Here is a 21292-nt window from a genome sequence, read left to right as displayed (position 1 = left end):
ATTTAATTAATTGGCCCAGACTGCCCTGGGTAAGGGCTCTGCCTGGGAGTCACAGGCTGGGGCTTCAGGAGACATCCCATCCCACATTATTGACCATGGCACACACCACATGGGTGGTGTGAGGTCTAAGAGATCATTGGTACTTTTCAGGTGGGTGTCATGGAAGAGAAGGTAAGACTGTCCAGTCTGCAGAGCGTGGACTCAGCAGGCAGCCTGCATCGGAAATACCAAGTGCTGCTGAAAGCTGTGCAGGGCAAGAATGAGCTCATCAGCCAGCTGGAGGCCCAGCTGGAGGAGCAGGTAAAGGCTAACGCACACCTGAGCACCTCCCCCTCTAACACCTGCACTGCCGGGCCCCCAGCTTCTCGCATTCCCTCATGAGCCTGTTCTTTTATGTGGAGATGTAATTACAGGAAGGTCGGTTGCTCTCACCTCTGTCCATCAGAAGCCAGGCAGAGGGTATGGTAGGTAAAGGACCTTAGAGGCAGAACACCCTGGCTGTGAATCCCACCTCTAGCACCTGCTGCCTCTGACTGTGGGCAAAGTGCTTAAGTCGCTGATTCGCATTTTACACATTATAAAAGAAGAGTTACAATACCTCATGGGGCTGTGGGGAGAATTAACTTAGGTGCCCTGTGTACGGTGTCAGACACAGATTGGTGCTTGGTAAGGAGAGCTTTTCCTTCTCCATCCTGGCCTTTCGTGCCCTGCCAACACGTGGTATGTGATACTTGGCTGTAACATGACCAGAGACACACAGAGCTGGACGGTCAGCCATGGTCAACTGGTGGCCAAAGTTTCTCAATGAACTTGAAGAGGCAGAGACCAAAGTTGCTGCCACCTCTAACAATCGGGGCCTCCCCTCCTGAGCATGTGGGAGCCCAGGAGAGGCCACTGCCCAACATCTCAGCAATAGTTAGCACCACTGCTCCAGAGAGGACTTCTGGAGCATCCCCTGGCCTGCTCCTCCCCTTCACAATCTCATTAACTCCATCCTGATTCTGCCCCTTCCAATTCTGTCCCTTCCCTCTGCTGTTGGCCTTGCCTACCCAGCTTTTCCCTGGTGCCGAAGCTCCATCATTTCCAGCTAAAGACCCCACGGTGCGGTCATATGACTTTGAATTTCCTGCATGTATCTTCTCCTTGAAGGTTCCAACTGATCCTGGGAGTACCTTCCAACCATCATGGGCAAATTTGTAGTCATTCGTCAGCATTCACTGAACATTCCCTTAGTGGATGTATGGCCCTTGTATGCCTCGGGGCACCTTGTGTTCCTGAAAAGTCATGGGAAAGTTTTGACATATGGACTCTGCAATCAATTTTTCCATTGAGATTTAGAGATACCTTATTTTTTCTTTTGAGTGGTTCAGTTAGAAGAGGCAGCATCCTGGGTATTGGTGGGCAAAATGACTCCCCCTTAAACTCCTTAGTTCAGAAAAAAATCATTTTATAATTATAATCAATAGGTCAAGATCATAATAGAAAGAATGCCGTTCCATCAGCCAAGAGATCTGGTTTTAGTCGCAGCTGGGCCATGAACTGACAGAGGCAAGTCACTTCTCCCTTCTGGGCCTCAGTTTCCACAGCTGTACAAAGATGATATCCAGCTAGGTCAGAGGTCAGCTGACTTTTACCGTAAGGCCAGATAGCAAACATTTCAGGCTTTATGGGCCACATGGTTTCTGTCTAACCGCTCAACTCTGCTGTTGTAGCTTGGAAGCAGCCATAGGTAACATCTAAATGAATGGGCATGGCTGTATTACAGTGCAACTTAATTCACAAAATAAAGTTTTGTGGGAGTGGCAGCAGGTAGGTGGGGGGCTGGATTTGGCCTGAGGGCCCTAGTTTGCCAAACCCTGAACTATGAGACCTTTAAGGCCCTTTTAGCTCTGAAATACTGAGAATCTGATGTTTTCACACGCCCGACTCATTTCCACACACTCCCTGATTTGGAGCTTATGTCTGTCATCTTACAACTGTCAGGCGGTTTTCCCCTAGAAGTGTGAGGACAGCTGCTGTTGCTGGTCTCGGACCTGCTTAGCGTGAGCCCGTCGTCTCCGTGCTGTCTGGATCAGGAGCTGGCTCTCATGTAGAACTGCTCGGCGCCTGAGCCTCGGGCACTGTGCTGTACACTCTCTCTCGCTCAGTCCTCAGAGTGGCCCAGCAAGGGAGCTGTGCCACCCCCATTTTAGGGGTGGCAGTGCAGGCCCAGTGTCTCACAGCAAATAGGCCCTTCATGTAAGATCAAAGCCCACGTTCCATTCTATCCCAGGCTGCTGTCCTTTAGATATAAACCTATCTAGTCGTCCTCTACTCTTTTGATTATTTGGAGGGAAATACCTCGGTTATATGTTAATTTAGCCTTTTTTGGGGGGACAGTCTCACTCTGTTGCCCGGGCTAGAGTGCCATGGCATCAGCCTAGCTCACAGCAACCTCAAACTCTTAGACTCAAGCAGTTCTCCTTCCTCAGCCTCCCATGTAGCTGGGACTACAGGCAAGTGCCACCATGCCTGGCTAAGTTTTTCTGTTTTTAGTAGAGATGGGGTCTCGCTCTTGCTCAGGCTAGTCTCTAACTCCTGACCTCAAGTGATCCTCCCACTTTGGCCTTAGCCCTATTTTTTTTAACTATAAAGATAAAACATACAAAAATACCTATAGTAAAAAATGCAAAAAGACCGGAAGGGTATAAAATGACAAGTAACACTTTTTCTCTATCCCCTGCCCTTCATGTCCCCTCCTCTCTGTTGACATTCCTTGTGTATGGAAGCACAGCATTCTGCTTTCATTTTGTGGATGTGCCATGTTTATGGAACTAATCCCTTATTGGTGAACACTTAGACTGTTTCCAGTTTTGAGTTTTTTTATTTTATGTTGCTTTATCGAATAATACTGCAACAAACAACTCCTGATCAATGGTTTTGTTAGTTCAATGGTATATACATATAAAATGTTGACAGATATTATCAAATTGCTCCCCAGAAAAGTTTTGCCAATTTATATAACTAGGGTTGCTCCCAACATTCCTGACAATTTGGGGTAATTTCAAACTTTTAACTTGTATTAGTCTAAATTTATTGGATTGTTCATTTCAAATTAGCCCTTTGTATGTGTGTCATTTGTGTTGCAAATCCTTCCCCAGTTAACCTGATTTTGTTTTAGGGATGCTTTTTTCTTTTTTTGGTCATACAGTAACTTATAGTGGTAATATGTATAGATTTATTAGTCTTTTCCTTCATGGCTTTTTAGGATTTGTATTATGCTTAGGAAGGCCTTTCCCACTTTGAGAATTTTTTTTAAGTCATAACTGAATTTATTTTCTTCTCCTGGGCCACGCCGATCTAGTCACTTGATGTTTCTTCCAAGGGTTTCCCCCCTCCAGAGAATTATTCACTCTCCTGGTAACTGTCATGATGAGCTAAAGGCCCTCTCTTTCCCATAGAAGCAGATGAGAGCTGAGGAAGCAAAAATTGTTCAAGAAAAAGCTGCCAAGATCAAGGAATGGGTGACATTAAAGTTAGCAGAGGTGAGTCGAAAACTCATCCTGGGGCCTGGGCTTGGGGTGTGGCCGGGGCTGCCCTTGTGCCTGTCGCCTTCTGTTTGCGGTTCCCTGACTGACCTTCACCCATTTGTCACCCATTTGTCCCCCATTTGTCCTTCTTGCTGTGACACCTCACTTCACTCTACTTTCCTTTTGTCTTAGTCAGGTTTCCCGAGAGCTCCTAACAAGCTTTGTGCTATGTTTAAGTTTGGGGAGAAGGAATGAGTCTGAATCCTGAAAAGTCCCCTCAGTTTCCTTCTAAGGAGCTCACAGACCACTGTCCGCTCTCTCCACTTTCTCCTCTGGACTCTCTATTCTTTTTAACTTTTTTTTCTTGTGGTAAAATATACATAAAATTGACCCTTTCGGCTGGGCGCGGTGGCTCACGCCTGTAATCCTAGCACTTTGGGAGGCGGAGGCAGGAGGATTGCTCAAGGTCTGGAGTTTAAAACCAGCCTGAGCAAGAGTGAGACCCCGTCTCTACTAAAAATAGAAAGCAAATTAATTGGCCAACTGAAATATATAGAAAAAATTAGCTGGGCATCGTGGTGCATGCCTGTAGTCCAAGCTTCTCGGGAGGCTGAGGCAGAAGGATTGCCTGAGCCCAGGAGTTTGAGGTTGCTGTGAGCTAGGCTGATACCATGGCACTCTAGCCCAGGCAACAGAGTGAGACTCTGTCTCAAAAAAAAAAAAAAAAAAAAAAAAAATTGACCATTTCAACTGTTTCTTTAAACGTACAATTCAGTGGCATTAAGTACATTCACATTGTGCAAGTATCACCCCTATCTATTTCCCAAGATTTTCATCACTCCAAACAGAAACTCTGCCCACTAACGTGGACTCCCTATTATCTTCCCCTTGCCTCTGGCAACCTCCATTCCACTTCCCTCTCTATCCATTCATTGTTGTAGTTCAACACTTGCAACATAGCTTTATTTAGGAAACTCGGGACTAGAAGCTGCAGTGCTACCAGCAAACAAATAAAAAACCACCTCTTTCTAAACAAAAGGAAAGGGAAGGGCAGTTTGGAAAAGGAAGAACATACACCTCTTCTTCCTCTGTCCTCCTGAGACAAGCAGTTCACACCTGCAGGAGGGCATCAGCTCATTTTACCTCCCTTCCCCTTCTTCAGACACACATCTCAGATCACCTGGTAGATTGCAAGTTCTTGGGAACAGAACTGATGGCTGGTTTACCTCCATATCGCCACTGCCCCAACCCTTGCTAAAAAGAGGCTCAATAAAAGTGTGTTGGATTTAATTTAAAAGAAAATTCAGCAACCATGAGGATGGATGTCATAGATATTATATTGAACAAAACAAGCCAGACCTAGAGCAGGACATACTGTATAATTCCATTTACCTGAAGTTCAGAAATGGGCACAACTACACCAATGAGTAGGGATGCACACTTAGATGGCAAAACCCAGAAAGCAGGACAGTGAATCTGGTAAACTTAGAAGAGTGGTTATCTTTAGCAGGGACTATGTGTGAGTGTGAAGGGGCTAGTCAGACGGTTGTCTAGGTGCTGGCAGATTTCTACTTCTTAGCCTGGGTGCTATCACCTAAGTATTAATTTCAGAATCATTTGTTAAGCTGTTCATTGATATGGTATGCACTTTTTTTTTTGAGACAGAGTCTCACTTTGTTGTCCAGGCTAGAGTGAGTGCCGTGGCGTCAGCCTAGCTCACAGCAACCTCAAACTCCTGGGCTCAAGTGATCCTTCTGCCTCAGCCTCCCGAGTAGCTGGGACTACAGGCATGCGCCACCATGCCCGGCTAATTTTTTATATATATATCAGTTGGCCAATTAATTTCTTTCTGTTTATAGTAGAGACGGGGTCTCGCTCTTGCTCAGGCTGGTTTTGAACTCCTGACCTTGAGCAATCTGCCCGCCTCGGCCTCCCAAAAGCTAGGATTACAGGCGTGAGCCACAGCGCCCGGCCTTGATATGGTATGCACTTTTCTGGATATGCATTATATTTCAAAAAAATTTTTCTAAAAGTTTAAAAATAACTAGAAAAGAAAGTGCAGGAGCTGCCAAATTGTATTCTGTCCCAGCCCAAACCCGTTGGTATGAAGGGAGGGAAGCAGTCAGGGCTGTCTGGGAGGTCAGCACTGGATTATCGGGACACCAAAGGCTCTTTTTCAAAGATTTGGGCTTTTAATCTTATTTTTAATTATATGCCCAAACTTACAGGCTGGATATTCTAAATCTTCATTTTTCCTTTTCCTCAGCTTGAGACAGAGAACCAGCACCTGAAAAGCTGTAATCAGCACCTGGTGGAACAGGTGGGAGCCCTTCAGGATGCGCTAGTAGGTACGTGCGCATGCGTGTGTATGCGTGTGCAGTGCGGTGGGGGGCTGAACCGAGCGAGCTCTCAATGTGCCTGTTTTTGCCCCAACCACAGCTCTTCAGATGGCTCCTTCGGGGAAGCTGCTGGTGGCCCCCCAGGGAGCCCCAGAGCAGGATTCTGTTTCTTCAGGGCCAGTACCGCAGACTACAGGCAAGGACAGTGGTCCCCAGGCCCAGGGTCTGAAGACGGCTGTGCCTGTACCTTCTCCAGGTGCCCTGCGGAGCAAGGACTCTGTTTCTGAAGCAGGAAGCCCCTTGGAGGATTCCAGTTCCAGTGTGGTTCGCTCTGGGGAAACAGCAGAGGGCAAGACCCTTCAACCTCATTTGGAAACAGAGGGCTCTCCTCACCGGCTGTGTGCGAAGCCTCGTATCCCCAGATGTGGTTCAGCTTCTTGGAGTGAGGGCCTGGTCACCGCTCAGGGAGGGATGCCCCCTGGGATAAAGACCTGCGCTAGGGAAGGTGTCCCTGGCAGCAGCCTGACCCTGCCAAAGGTGCGGGCTCCTGGCACGCCCCGGGACAGCATCCAGGTGGCCAAAAGGCACCACAGCCAGCCCCAGGTGGGCCCCGGGCACTTTGACCACGTGGTGAGCATTGAGATTGGGGCCTTCTCAGCTCTCCACTCCTCTGGCCTTCGAGCACTGGAGGCCCGAGCTGAGTTTCTGGAAGAGCCAGAGCAGATGGAGATGGAGGAACCGCCCCTGGCAAGGAAGAAGGAGGAAAGAGAGAGCCGGAAGGCCCCCGGAGCTGAGCTGGAGGAGGTGGAGCTGGGGAAAAAACCGCCCACACCCCCCCTGCACCGGTTTCCATCCTGGGTAAGAGGCGACCTTGGGGCTGGGCAGGGGGCTGAGCTAAGCACAGGAACTGCTGGAGCACATCCACCTGCTGAGCAGGAGATGAGGCTGGTGTCCTTGTGGCCCTGGGAGGAGGGGACCACGACCCTGCACAGACCACCCAACTTGTTTACCTCATTTCATCTTTGTTTTGGGGATTTTTTGTTTTGTTGTTTTTCATTTTTATTTTTTCTATTTGTTGACTGGAAGATGGAATCATTTCATCTTTGTGACTCTTTGAAGTGATATGGTATAGTAGGTAAGAGCACAGGTCCCAGAAGCAAATCACTAGGGTTGAATCACTAACTGTGTGACCCTGGGCATGTTACTAATCCTCTATGCCTCAGTTTTCCTATCTGTAAAATGGGAATAGTAGTACCTACTTATTGGGTTGTTGTGAAGGTATTTGCAGTCATGGTTCACAGTAAGTGGTATGTAAGGGTTGCTTATTTTTATTTTTAGCTTTAGCTTCCTTCTTTGTAACTCTGGGTAAAATGACATGTGGTGGAATTGCTCCAGAAGCAGCAGTCTGGGGTGGGCATGGGAGATGCAGAGGAAGCGTGACTGGCCGTACATTAATCTTTGCCAAGCCGGGCGATGGGTACATGAGGTCCATCTTTATATAATTCTCTCTGCTTCTATGTCAGACATTTTCCATGGTAAAATATAAAAATAAAAATGGGGGAGTCTATACAAATGGCATTCCACAGGTCATCATTGGTGAGGAGGACATGAGGGTATGAAGGGCTTCGCACAGAGCCTGTAGGAAGGATCCTTCCCTGTGCAAGGTGCTGTTTGTCCTTTTTACAGATCAGGAAATCACTTTCCCTCACAGACTTAGGTACTTGCCCAAGGTCAGTGGTAGTTAGTGAGGAGCCAGGCTTTAAATGTAGGTCCAGCTGCCCCCGAAGCCCAGCTCTTACTTTCCAGCGATATGCCCCTTAGGGGACATTGCCAGAGCAGATGTCAGCCTCTTACTCGTGGGCAGACCCTCAGGTGCTGCTGTGGCGTGAGGCAGTGCCATGGTGGGCATCTGAGTGTCAGTTCCTGGCAGCAGAGGGAAGGGGGTCTCCTGGGGAAGGGGGTTTCGTCAGGGTGGTACCACTCCACACCACTGCTTGGGAGACCTGTATCTTCAGCAGCACCTTCCAGGGGCTCCTTCTGAAATGCTGGTTGAGCAAGGCTCACAGCCCCGGGCTGGGCTACATCCTTACCCGTGAGCTCCCACCAACTGCTGATTGCTACAAGGATACCTGCAAGACTGGAGACCCAGCCGAGCCTCAGAGCAGGGCCTGAAGGAAGACTAGGGTCTAGAAAAGTGCAGGTCCCAGGGGCTACCGACCTCTGCCTGCTCTGGAGTCCTAAAGCAGAGATGGGGAGTGGGGGAGCATTCGGGCCAGGGATGTGGCCAGAGGGCTCAGCAGAGAGAAGTGTTGCCCACTCCTGCCACTTTGCACAAATACAGCCATGTCTGTGACAGGTCAGAGTGGGTCTTGTGCTCTGCCTGTCCATGCTAAGTGTGTGTGCATGGTGGGGGGGGTGTGGAGAGGAGGAGAGAATAAGTATGTAAAACACTGCAGATGACACTCTCCCCACATGAACATCGGCCAGACTGGGCGTGAAGGTGTTAAGGCAACATCAGGTCCTCCCACAGCCCCTCCCCTGCTCTCAGCCCACCCTGGGGACCCAAGAATCACCCAAAATAATTTAAGGAGAATCTGTCTCTGGTTTGCAGTCCTCTTTGTAGCTTGCTCCTGAGGAACATAAGACCCAATGTCAGCTCCATCAGGTCCCTAGGGCACGATGGCTCCTGTTGGACCGAGAGCTTAGGGGAACCCACGGTGGCTGGAGAGCCCAGCCTCTGTCTCTCAGGCAGGACCAGCTGGGCCATGACTATATGGGAGAAAAACAAAGACTGGAAATTCAGAGAATGACATTTCTCAATTCGAGGGAGTGGGAAATACTTATGTGCCTTCAGGGTTTGTGGAGCATTTTCAATCCTTAGATTAGATAACCTTTTGTCAAACAGTCCTATGTTTTGTTTAATCTAATTCCTTCAAGTTTCATTTCCTCTGTGAAGTTACAGGCCTGTCCTTGGTTGAATTCCGTGACCACTAAGGGCAGAAATTATCTTTTGGATGCCTAATTTTGCTACTTGGACCCAGCATATCTGCCCAACGTGAGCACAGGAATGCCATGCCCGGCTACAGTGCCCCTCCTTGGCACCCTTCCTCATACCTTGCTGCACCCCCCCTCCCTCCAGTTATCTCAGCATCTCATTGTGGCACTCGCCAGCCCCACCTCCTCCCCGCACTGGCCCCAGAGCTGCTGCTCCCGGATGTCCAGCTGCCTCCTGGAGCTGCATGGCATTCCTCTGAAGGCTGGTGACCTCACCTAGTCAGCCTCTGTGACTCACAGTCACCTGAGCAGGCTGTTGTTTTCCCTTTAGGGTTAGTGGAGAAAACAGATATGGAAAGGCATAGGTGGGCCTCATGGGTTGTTTGGGGAGAAATTAAGGACATTAGAAAAAGCTCCCCGGCCAGTGGCCTACTTCAGCCACCCGGGCACCCTTAGGACAGGCATTCTCCCATAGAAGTGTCCTCTGCATTGGTGTCCCGTTGGGCTAAACAGGCTTCGTAGGTTAGCCCTGAAGCCTAACCATGATATGATATAACATTCTTACTATAGGAAAAAAGAGCTCTGGGTTCCAAAAAACTGTCCTACAAAAGAGCATGCCCTTGAGGCACACACCTGTAGTCCCAGCACTTTGGGAAGCCAAGGTGGTAGGATAATTTGAGCCCAGGAGTTTGAGGTTGTAGTGAGCTGTGATGACACCACTACACTCCAGCCTGGGCAACAGAGTGAGACTCTGTCTCAAAAAAAAAGAAAACAAATAACAAAAACATGCCCTCCTTGTGTGGCCCTGACCTCCTCATTATCAACACCCCCAACTTCTGGGATGAGACCCTAAGACCCGAAGGTCTCTAAAACAGGCAAGGTTCCTAGCAACAGGTTACTGAGCCCCTCTGCTCTTGGACCTCTTTTGCCCCAATGGGAAGGGTGGAGGCAAGAGAGGGAATGAATAACTGTTGGGCACTGACTATATTCCAGGGGTTAAATGCTTACGTTAATCATTTCATTTGATTCTCTCAGCAGCTTGAAAGGTAAGTATTACCTCCGTGGAGGAAAAGGATGCTAGAAATGAAGTAACCAAAATTCCTCAGCCAGTCCCTGGCCCACTTTGGATATGGACCCGGGTCTGCCCACCCCCAGCACCATGCTTTCACTTGCACACACTGGAGGGGCTGCTCTGGGAACAGTCCGGGGCCCTAACCCTCCTGGGACCTCTCATTCCAGGAGAGCCGGATCTACGCCGTGGCCACATCGGGCATGCAGCTCTCAGATGTGTCTCCCAAAAGTATTGCTGCCTACTGTGGTGAGTCCCAAGTGAGGTGCAAAGGGATCAAATGCCCAAGGTGGGAAGAGTGGGCAAGCCGGGAAAAGAATGAGCAACCCCAGGGCCAAGGTCGCCTGGCACCCCGTTCCCTTTCCCAACAGGTGAAGCTCAGGTGGGATCACGCAAGGGTTGCCTAGGAGGGAAAAAGAAGTCCTGCAGGTTCAGCTCATCACAGGGTTGTAGCCAGCCACACAGCTGGAAGGGACCTTCGAGGGTCCTACAGCCCAGCCTCCCACGAGAACAGGTTTCCTCCTGCAGGATGAGGCTGTGGGTGGGAGGAGCCCCAAGTGCCCTGATCTAGATGAATCCAACCCACTGGCTTCTGAATCATAGCCCCTGCATCGAGGGGAGAGCCCCATAGCAGCATGATTAGTAACTCACGTTGGCAAGAGTCAGACACGGTGCAAGCCTCATGGAGCATGAGATGATTAAAGGGCGAGGCTTTGTAATTCCATTGTGATGGATTTTTTACTGCGTGGGGACCACGGTCCCCAAAGAAAGTTAAAAAGATTGGAAAGGAGGAAGAAAAGATGAACAAGGCCTTGGACTCCCCTGAGATCTATATCACCTGGTCTGCTCCTGGAGGGAACGCTGTCTGCATAGCTCCCCCCTTCCTCCTTGTCTCCTCAGTCTTATGCCTCCCCCACACCCTTCCTGGGTTTTACCACCCAAGTTAATCTCATCCCCTTTTCCCTGCTCAGCTTCAAGCCCTCCTGCCCTTGCATCCCCTGGGCCTTTCTCTGGTCTCATCTACAAGAATGTCACCGTGCCTGTCTACACAGCACTGAAGGGGGTAAGAAACTGCTGTGCAAAGAGGGGGTGTCGTGTTCAGGAGAGGCCCTTGGTCTTGGCATGCAATGACTCAGGTAGGGCTCTCGGGTCAGGCCACTGCTCTCAGTGACCCTGCTCAGGGAGCTCAGCCCACCATATGTCATTTTGTCTTATTTATTTTTATTAGGTTGTTGTTATCAAAACTCTACATTTACAAAAATTTGATTCAGTATGAATGTGGCCAAAGTAAGTTTAGGTCAAACCTATGGCTGCTTCACCTCTCTCCATCTTTCCTCAAGTCTGTCCCACTCGCCAGGTGCTGGAGGGCAGCGGGGCTCCTTCCAGAATTGTTTAGATATGTCAAACACGTATTACCATAACATCACTACCTGTTTTTTATAACAAAAATCAGATACAACTGCAACATGATGTTTTCAAACACATTTTTGTCTCTGTTCTTGGTTTTTCAATCATAATAGTTACATTTCATAAAACTTTTTTTTTTCCTCTTCGGGAAAAACTTTTTATAGAAGAATAAAAAACCAAGAGCAAAATTTCCTCTCACATTGCTTTTCCCTGATTCCTAACCCCAGAGGCAACAATCATTAATGGCTTAGTGTTTTATTCTGTAAGGCCCTTTGATGGCTTTACAAATACAGACATTTCTCATCCCCTCCCTCCCTCCCTCTCTCTCTCTCACACACACACACACACACACACAGTAGGGATCATATACATGTCATCTGTACCTTAACTGTTCACCTAGCCATAAATGGCAAGCAGAAGTGCCGTCTTCCCTATGTGGCTGCCGGTACCTTTGGTATAGATGCACCCTAAATATTATAAGCTTTCCGATTATTATAATTTAGGTTGTATTCCTGTTTTTCTCTAAAATCAGTGTTGCAATAAACATCATTGTACAAATATAACTTTGTGAACTTACATATACCTATCTCTGTAGGATTAAGTTCTAGAGGTGGAATTTCTGGGCAAATTATATGCATATTTGATAATTTTTGACATACTGCCAAATTACCTTCTAAAAATGCCTTACCGGCCACAGCATCCTGTTTCCCATGTTCTTTACATATTCTCACCAACTCTGAGATAATCAGTCATTTTAAATGTTTGTTAATGGAGACGATCTCTCATTGATTGTTTGGAGGATGTCCCCACGTATTTTTAAAGCTCCTGTCCCATGCTTGCCCTGTGGTGTGGCTTTCTGGCCCCCTAGTGGCAGAGAGCAAGGGTCACAGCGTGTAGGCGGTTAGTCTGGATGGAGCAGCTGCTTTGGGGACCACAGAGGATGGTGTCTTAGGGGGAGGGAGGCCCAAGGAGGAGCTTGGAGGTAATGACACAGAAGCGAGGCCAGGAGGCAACTTGTGCTGGAACAGTTTTTCCAGAGCCCTGGCTGGGCAGTAGCCTCCACGTTGCCACAGACCGGCTGTATCGGCCACATCCACGGTACTTGGAGCCAGAGCGTGAGCTGCAGTGGGGGAGGGGGCCTGTCTTGCAGAGAGCCACCCAGATCAGCACGGTGCCCCTTGTGGATGAGTCCTCCGGGTCCGATGACGACTGCAGCTCTCAGGCGAGTTTCCGGACCTCGTTTCCCTGCTCTGAGTCCAGGAAGACCAGTGGACTAGGCAGCCCTCGAGCCATCAAGAGAGGTACAGAGGAGGGGGGGGTGTAGCAACAAGGAGCTCCTCACCTCTTCCCATGGGCACTTGAGTACGGGGGTCCCTGCTTGATCTGTGCTGTGACCTCCAGCAGCTCCACCCTCCCTAGACTTAGGGGTCCCTCCCAGGTGGGTAGGGAAGGCTCTGCAGCTCCCGGGCTGTGTGAGTTGGAGGTGTGCGACCCGGGCCTTGACCCCTCCTCCCGTGTCAAGGTGTCTCCATGTCCTCGCTGAGCTCAGAGGGGGACTACGCCATCCCCCCAGACGCCTGCTCGCTGGACAGCGACTACTCAGAGCCTGAGCACAAACTGCAGCGCACCTCGTCCTACTCCACCGACGGACTGGGCCTAGGAGGGGTGAGCTGGGAGCACGACCCACACCCTGCTGGGGGCGGGGGACGGGGTGGGAGCACAGCTCCGGCAGAGGCTGCATGGGGCCCTCAGCACAAGGTGCAGGGCCTGGGCTGGGTGGAGGGAGAGGGCATGGGGCTGGGCTGGGGGGTTGCGCAGTAATGGAGGCAGACACACGCAAACCCCAGGAGGGAGGGAGGAGGGAGCCTGGTGAACTCCTCAGCATACCAAGAACGGCCAGTTGCTGAGAGCCCACCACGGTGCACGGCCCTTGTTTGATCACCACTCTGACCCTGGAATGGTAACTCCAGCTGACATTTACTGAGCTCTCACAGCGTGCCAGGCGCTGTGCTCAGTGCTTTTCCTGCCTTGTCTCATTTCTCCTCCTGATCCACTTGGCATTATTACCCCATTCTGTGGATGAGAAGCCTGAGGCTCTGAGACATGCTACTACCTGTCATGGCCGGCAGTAATATGGATCTATCCAACTTCCAAGCCCTCACCCCATACCTCTCTGCTGCCCTGTCCCCTCTCCCCACTCCACAACCCTCCACCCAGTCTGGCTGATGTGCCTGGTGTTCCCAGACCACCTTGCCTTCTCTCCCGTCTGTGCTACCTTCCTCCTCTCAGCTCATCTTCCAGGGAGAAGCTGGCTCTTCCTTTAAAGGCCTGTTCAGGTCTAGCTCTTTCCTGATGTCCTTCCTGGCCCACCTCTCCCTCTTGCAGCCCTTGATCTGCCATCTTTTCAGGGTGAGGTCTTCCCCAATTGTCGTGGGAGCCCTTCAGTGGCAGGACCACCCATGCTTTATTCAGTTGCCTCTGAACCCTTAGCAGGGCATGGCACAGTGAAAATACATGTAGTAGGTGCTCAATAATTTTCTTTTAAAAATTGATACCAAAGCCGTGACTCAGCTGGACCATTTAGGCCTGTGTGATGTCCAGGAGCCCCAGGTAATTTCCCTTTTCTGTTCCTCTCTTCCCTCCACACTCTTCCACCCCTCAGGAGTCACTGGAGAAGTCAGGCTACCTGCTGAAAATGGGGAGCCGGGTGAAGACATGGAAGAGGCGCTGGTTCGTCCTGAGACAGGGACAGATTATGTACTACAAGTCCCCGGTGAGAGCCTCCTCCCTGGCACTCTAGTCAAAAGGACCCCACCCAGATAGATGCTGGACTGTGTGAGGTGGGACGGAGAGGGCAGGTGTGGCCCAGGGCCAGAAGGGCAGAGGTCTGGCAGGCAGGGAGAGGCCACCTGACTGGGCATCCAAGTCTTGGAGCCACACACGGGGACAGAGGCTGGTAACCAGTGTTCACAATGGAATAAGGCGGAGACAGGTAAAGGCAGCTTAGGCCAGTTGGCCTGGCGAGTCCTTCTTCCTTCAGAAGCTGATTTCCTCTATGCCCAGTTCTGTAAAAGAACTTTCCCAGGCTGCCCTCACATCACCTAGAGCAGGGGTCCCCAATCTATGGTGAGCTGTGTAATTATTTCATTATATATTATAGTGTAATAATAATAGAAATCAAGTGCACAATAAATGTACTGCACTTGAATCATCCCCAAACCATCCCCTTCCCTGCCCCCTGCCTGGGTCTGTGGAAAAATTGTCTTCCATGAAAATGGTCCCTGGAGCCAAAAGGGTTTGAGATCACTGATCTAGATTGTTCTAACAAGCGAGTTGATTGCCTCCTCCAACCTTCTTCCTCCACTGTTTGGAATTAAGGAGCCTTGGATATAGGAACTAGTTGATGGGACCTCCCTGAAGAACCAATGTTAATGTTTTAAAGAGGGCAAAAAGGCCTCTTGTGCGACTATAAATGACTGGCAGTGACTGTTGTGAACACCACGATAAGGATTCTGGGCCTGTGTGCTCAGTAAGAAAGCATGCCGAGATTGATTGGTAACATCTGCAGTGACACTGGAAAGGGTACTAATAGTAATACATATGTCATTTACTTGCCATACTTGGTATAAAGGATATAGTAGAAAGAATTTAAGGGCTTTGTAGTTCAGTAATAACCAGGTGGCTTCTGACCCAATTTTAAAGTCTCATTCTATCCTTTTTTGTTTCTTTAGGGTTTTTTTGTGACAGAGTCTTGCTCTCTCATCTTGGGTAGAGTGCCATAGCATCAGCCTAGCTTATAGCAACCTCAAACTCCTGGGCTCAAGCGATCCTCCTGCCCTACCCTCCTGAGTAGCTGGGACTACAGGCATGTGCCATTATGCCCGGCTAATTTTTTCTATTTTTAGTAGAGGTGGGGTCTTTCTCTTGCTCAGGCTGGTCTCGAACTCCTGAACTCAAGCACTCCTCCTGCCTCAGCCTCCCAGAGTGCTGGGATTACAGGCATGAGCCACCCAGCCTGGCCACATTCTATCCTTTTTGAGGCCTGGGTCAGAAGGATCCATGTTTCTAATTAAGGTTCCATTTAGCTATTAATTTTTTTTTTTTTGAGACAGAGTCTCATTCAGTTGCCTGGGCTAGAGTGCCATGGTGTCAGCCTAGCTCACAGCAACCTCAAACTCCTGGGCTCAAGTGATCCTTCTGCCTCAGCCTCCCGAGTAGCTGGGACTACAGGCAGGTGCCACCATGCCTGGCAAATTTTTTCTATATATATTTAGTTGGCCAATTAATTTCTTTCTATTTTTAGTAGAGATGGGGTCTCGCTCTTGCTCAGGCTGGTTTCAAACTCATGACCTTGAGCAATCCGCCTGCCTCGGCCTCCCAGAGTGCTAGGATTACAGCACTATGGCTATGAGCCACCATACCTGGCCTTGCTATTAATATTAATAGAACCAGAATCTATAATAAGTTACCCGCCATAACGTAAGTTACCCACCAGGCATCTTGGGAATCACTATCCTGTTTGCCTGTGACCTGGAGTAAGCTGTAAGGGGAAGGCTCCACACTCCAATCACTTTCCTCCCTTTCCTTCCTTTACAGAGTGATGTCATCCGGAAACCTCAAGGTCAAGTGGATCTGAACTCCCGTTGCCAAATTGTTCGAGGGGAGGGTGCCCAGACATTCCAGGTGAGCTTGCTCCTAGCAGCTAGTATTCAGACAGAAGAGGTGCTGGGTTTGGATATGGCTGTGACTGAGACAAAGATGGGGCAAAATGAGCATGAAGGAAAGACATGACATCAATATTTGGGTGTAATCCTAGTTTGTGAGTATGAGAAAGGAAGAGGAGACAGAATGTGAGAGGTGGAGGGAAGGAAGGAAAGACAGGGAGAAGAGGAGGAAGAAAAGAAGGGAGGGAGCCAGAGGGTAGGAAGAAGGAAGGCCCAGTGGGTTCTGGGGTCTGGGCCACCCCAGAGCCAGGTCCTGGTTATTCCATCCTCCTGTCTTGCTACCCCTGGCCCTGTGTCTCACCCTCCACAGCTCATCTCTGAGAAGAAAACCTACTACCTGACGGCTGATTCACCCAGCCTGCTGGAGGAGTGGGTCCGGGTGCTTCAGAGCCTGCTGAAGGTGCAGACCACTGGGCCTCCAGCCCTGCCTCGGGGTGGCACCAAGCCCACAGTCAAGGGCTGGCTGACCAAGGTATGGCATGGGGCTGACAGCAAAGGAATGTCAGGGGAGCCAGGAGTGGGAGTGCCAAGGGGTGGTGAGTCCCCTTCTTATATCATACACGGCTCCTTTCTCCAGGAACTTCCTCACAGTGATCGCTGGTTGGCCTTAAACATGGTCTGACCACAGGTGATGGTGACTGATACCCTGGAAACCAAGATCAGGGTTGTTAGAACAACTGTTCTATCCAACTGCTTGTCTTGGCTTTCTTAAAAAACAAAAAAAACTATTTTCAAGACAGAAGAGGGACAGGAATGTCTTATACCTACTTTGAGGTCATTAGGGGTTGCCCCCATCCCCACCTTGTACCCACCACACCCCAGCCTCAATAGTGGGAAAGACCCAGACGAGGTAGTTGTGGTCATTCACAGACTTGCAGGATCCCCGGCCTGCCCTGAAGACATTTCAGTTAGGGCTTTCTGGTTGTAAGGAGCAGAGAAATATTTGGTAACTCCAAGAAAAGGGAAGTTAACAGGGAAGCACGTGAACTAGACCAGAAGACCGTCAGGAACCAAAGCACCTCGTGCTTAGCAGCCTCAGTGCTCGCGGGCTCGCTCTGTCTGCTTCTGCTTCCTCATTCAGTCTGTGTTTGTGTCATTCTCCTCTGCCTGTGTGTGGTTTCTGTTCCCTGCCATGGCCCTTACCTCCCTGACAACCCTGGCCTCTGCCAATCAGCAAGTTCTTCCTGTTTTCACATTCCTGGGGGGATGTCTGATTGGCCTGGTTAATTGTTTAATGGCAGGTCATAAGGCACTAGGGTGCCACGTGGTGCCCACCATGGCTTCTCGCTGTGAAAGGGGTGGTTCCATTAGCAGGGAGTCAGAGTGGCATCCCCACTAAGGACCTGAGTTTGACTGTAGGTCCAAGGTCACCTGGTTCTCATAATGTGGATCATTTCTGTCTCACAGGTAAAGCATGGCCACTCCAAGCTGGTCTGGTGTGCTCTCATCGGGAAAACTTTCTACTACTATCGGAGCCATGAGGACAAGGTATTTCTTCCACCTCCTGTAGCACCCACTCTCCTGCTCCCCCTAAAGCACATTACTGTGGCTCCATCCACCCCACCTAACCCCATGACAAGTATAAAAGCCAGTTGGCTGATCCCTCCAGAGTGCGTGGCCAAGTGCATGTGGCTGGCAAATTGTGCCTGTGTGGTCCATGGTGCTTCTCTAGGCAGGCCTCATTCTGCTCCTGGCCCGGCTGGGGAGCTGCAGTCTGCATTGCCCACCTCCCCGTGCTGTCATCCGTCCACATCCACACTTGCCAGCCCTACAAGCCCAAGCATTCAGAGAGAAGAGACTCTCCCGTCCCCCACTGGCTCTCCCATTCACGGAAGGCTCATGTCCACAGCGACCCCTGGGCTGTCTGCCTGTGCGGGACGCGCGCATAGCGGAAGTAGATCGATCCTGTGACTCAGACGAGGACTATGAGGCTGGAGGAACTGGCCGGCTGCTTTCCTCCCACTGCACCCTGGTGATCCACCCTCCAGAGCACAGCCCCACCTACCTCCTCATCGGCACAAAGCATGAAAAGGTAAGGAAGGGGGCTGGGCCTCCGTGGCCAAGCTTCTGATCTTCTTTCTCTCTTTCCCCTGAGCTTCCCAAAATTCAAGTTTGTTTCCCTGTTGGGCAGTGTGGCAACTAATACTCTCTGAATGGGAATATTCCTTTATATTAAATTCATTACCAATGACCAGTGTCTCTTCACTGGGGCCATGGGATGAAACTTGGAAACTTCAGTTCATGTTCACCTGATCTTGAGTCTTTCCTCTTAGAGACTGTTGACCTTTTCTTGTGCCAACCAAATTAACTGAACCCTACCATGGGCTTGGCCCCTTCAAGACCCTTCAGATTCCCCCCTCTGGAGGCACCCCACACTGTGCTACAGCAAAGACGGGCTGTCCACCCCCCTCACCACCCTGCCCTCTGAGGCCCTGCAGACAGAGGCCCTCCTTGGAGCTCTTGCCTCCACTCTTCTCACCATTCCTATCTGGTGGCTTTCTACCCTCTTCCAGGATACGTGGCTTTACCACCTCACAGTGGCTGCAGGTGGCAGCAGTGCCAAGGTGGGCACTGCCTATGAGCAGCTCATTGGAAAACTGATGGATGGTGAGGGAGACCCAGGTAAGGCAAGGGTGGCATTGCTGCTCAGGGTGGGGGGAAATGGCTGGGTGATTGTTGGTCAAGAACACAAAGCACTGTTGTGCCATGAAGCTGGTTTTAAAACATCTAGGCCACAGAGGGGACTTCCCATCCCAACTCTAGGGCCCCTCTGTCTCTGGCCAAGATACTGCAGTGACCACTCTGAATCTTGGGGGGTTTATCTGGGAAGCAGACTTTCCAGGGACTGTGTAAATGGTTTACTTTGTTCAACCTGCAGCTTTGCTGGCTGGGCAGAGGGTTGAGGAAAGAAGGTAGCTGGTTAATCTGTAGTTAGAGTTTGTTAATCAATAAATGAAACCTAAATAGGCATCAGGCTAACCTAAACCTAGGCTGTTTGGGGTCTTTATTTCCTACTGATCCTCAGGATCCTGAGAAACTAACGAGTGACACATCCCTCAAAATCCCTTTACTACTGCTCCGAGGCTTCTTTATGTCAGGCCGATTCACATACTCCTCCGCCCAAACCTGACACTCTAAGTGGCCTCCTCTGCACACATCCTCTTGCACTCAGACACCCACAGCCTTGCACACTCACTCCTGCTGCAGCTCCACGAGGAAGGTGGTGGCCTCCGCCTGTACAGCCTTGCTGGGAGTGTGCTCGCTGCATTGCACACCTGCATACCCCACTCTATGGAGGATAAGCCCAGCACAACCCATGTGTTCCCGATAAACCATTATCTTCCCCACAGATTAAAGTCGGGGGTAGGTGGGAGGTGAGTATCCTCGGTGGTAACTGCTGCTGCTCTCTGGTGCTGTGCTTTGGGCAGATTCCCCCCTCTGGAGGCACCCCACGCTGTGCTACAGCAAAGACGGGCTGTACACCTCCCTCACCACCCTGCCCTCCGAGGCCCTGCAGACGGAGGCCCTCAAGCTCTTCAAGGTAAAGAGGGAGCGTAGCTCAGGCCCACTGCTGGCAGAACCCACACCACATTGTTCGGGCTCTGCCAGGAGCAGCTTGAGCCCACTGTGGTGACGCTTGGGTGGAGGAGACCCATGCAGTCAGGGGGTGGCCCACAGAGGGATCTGGAGGAGAAGGGACAGAAACTCCCACAGGGTCCCTGTTGCTTCCTTTGTGGCAAGAATGTAATCCTCTCCCTGGGAGGGAGGAAGCTCTGGAACATCATGCACAAGTCCTTGGGAAATGCGGATGGAAACTCTCCCTCAAGGAGCCCCCCTCCCTCCTGTAGTTAAGCAGGAAAGGCCAGGTTCATGTTGCCTCTGGACCCGAGAGATTCTGACCTATTTTAGAACATTCTTTGTGCCCATCTGCATTTTCTATTTTTATAAAAAAATGAATTTATCTTGCTTATGTAATGGAAACATTAAGAAAAGGAAAGATCCTATCCCTTTCAGTAAGCATCTATGCTCTCAAGCAGTAAGAGTGCTTCTCTTAGAAAGGGCTGTCTCTTGGTGAACTTGAGCATCCCTCGAGCTCTGGGGGAATGGCCCAGGTTGTTTGCCTCTCCGCTTAAAGTCAGAGACCCCATTCAACTGTCAGAGATGACAGTGACCCAGGGGCTGTCAGTCCACCTGTGCTCACCGTCGTTTCCCTCCCAGTCCTGCCAGCTCTTCATCAACGTGCCTGTGGAAGCCGCCTCAGTGGACTACCACGTGTCCCTGGCCCAGACGGCGCTGCAGGTCTGCCTGGTTCACCCCGAGCTGCAGAGCGAGATCTACTGCCAGCTCATGAAGCAGACCAGCTGCCGCCCACCTCAGAAGTATTCCCTCATGCAGGTGGGCCTCCCCAGGCAGAAGAGCGGACAGGAGCCAATGGCAAGGGCTGCCCAGGTGGGAAGGGCAGGCATGCACTGAGCCTAGCCAGCAGGTGTCTAGGTGCTTGAAGCTGCTTCGGTATAAGCCATGCTGTCCGTGCACCATCAGATCGGGTGACTGCCGCTCTGGGTCAGCCTGACCAACTGGGCCATCCCAGGACCCACTGCATCCAGGGCTTTGGTTTGGGGAAAGAGTGCTCAAGGCTCTGCAGCTCAGGGCTGTGAGGGCAGGTGGCGCTGCAGACCCAGCACTCACCCCATGTGCCTGTGTCCCTGACAGTGCTGGCAACTTCTGGCTCTGTGTGCCCCACTTTTCCTGCCTCAGCATCACGTCCTCTGGTATGTCAAACAGCAGCTCCAACGCCATGCAGATCCCAGGTGAGTGAACCTGGCTGTTTCCTGTCACTCGAGCACGGCCAACCGCAGCAAGAATAAGAGGGACGAGGAGAGACTAGGACAGAGCAGATCGCTCCCACCCTCTCTGATTGCCTAGTGGTCAGGGAGACTTCACCCATCATTGTGCACATAAATAGGCACATGGTGATCTGGGCATGCTTGGTCTTCAGTGCACACCAATCCATGTGTCCAAGGATGTATTGTGACAGCTCTCATGTAAAGCCACATTGCTCCCAAATTGTCCCCAAATGCTCATTCTCTGTTGCCATGTCCCCTGGCTTCTGGAAGAAAATATCCATGCCAACAGCCAGCTACATATAGGTCCTGAATGACAAATTAACACCCAGACCAGAGTCTGCAGGGCTGTCCTCACAACCTGCCCCAGCTATAGTTTTGGTCTTGGCTAAGTCTGGGTAGGGAC

The 21292-nt window shown here is 50.6% G+C and overlaps 1 protein-coding gene across 2 annotated transcripts in view; it reads left to right on the top strand.

The window, feature by feature from the left end:
• Positions 1-21292, top strand: part of PLEKHH1 (pleckstrin homology, MyTH4 and FERM domain containing H1) — a 54536-nt gene that overhangs the window by 23460 nt on the left and 9784 nt on the right. Inside the window, exons 4-20 of one of the 2 annotated variants that reach the window (XM_012781117.3) lie at positions 151-300; positions 3441-3524; positions 5776-5857; positions 6105-6706; positions 10082-10160; positions 10883-10974; positions 12469-12619; positions 12841-12983; positions 13981-14091; positions 15915-16001; positions 16353-16514; positions 17450-17530; positions 17892-18074; positions 18556-18664; positions 19471-19583; positions 20261-20437; positions 20756-20853. In XM_012781117.3, coding sequence (XP_012636571.2) covers positions 151-300; positions 3441-3524; positions 5776-5857; positions 6105-6706; positions 10082-10160; positions 10883-10974; positions 12469-12619; positions 12841-12983; positions 13981-14091; positions 15915-16001; positions 16353-16514; positions 17450-17530; positions 17892-18074; positions 18556-18664; positions 19471-19583; positions 20261-20437; positions 20756-20853 — 2504 coding nt within the window. Of the gene's footprint in view, positions 1-150; positions 301-3440; positions 3525-5775; positions 5858-5948; positions 6707-10081; positions 10161-10882; positions 10975-12468; positions 12620-12840; positions 12984-13980; positions 14092-15914; positions 16002-16352; positions 16515-17449; positions 17531-17891; positions 18075-18555; positions 18665-19470; positions 19584-20260; positions 20438-20755; positions 20854-21292 lie in introns of both variants that reach the window. The other variant, XM_012781118.2, reaches the window with a different exon arrangement.

This window comes from Microcebus murinus, chromosome 6 (assembly GCF_040939455.1).
Source record: "Microcebus murinus isolate Inina chromosome 6, M.murinus_Inina_mat1.0, whole genome shotgun sequence".
Classification (NCBI taxonomy): domain Eukaryota; kingdom Metazoa; phylum Chordata; class Mammalia; order Primates; family Cheirogaleidae; genus Microcebus; species Microcebus murinus.
The sequence above is the reverse complement of the archived record's forward strand: the minus strand, read 5'-3'. Positions and strand labels throughout refer to the sequence as shown.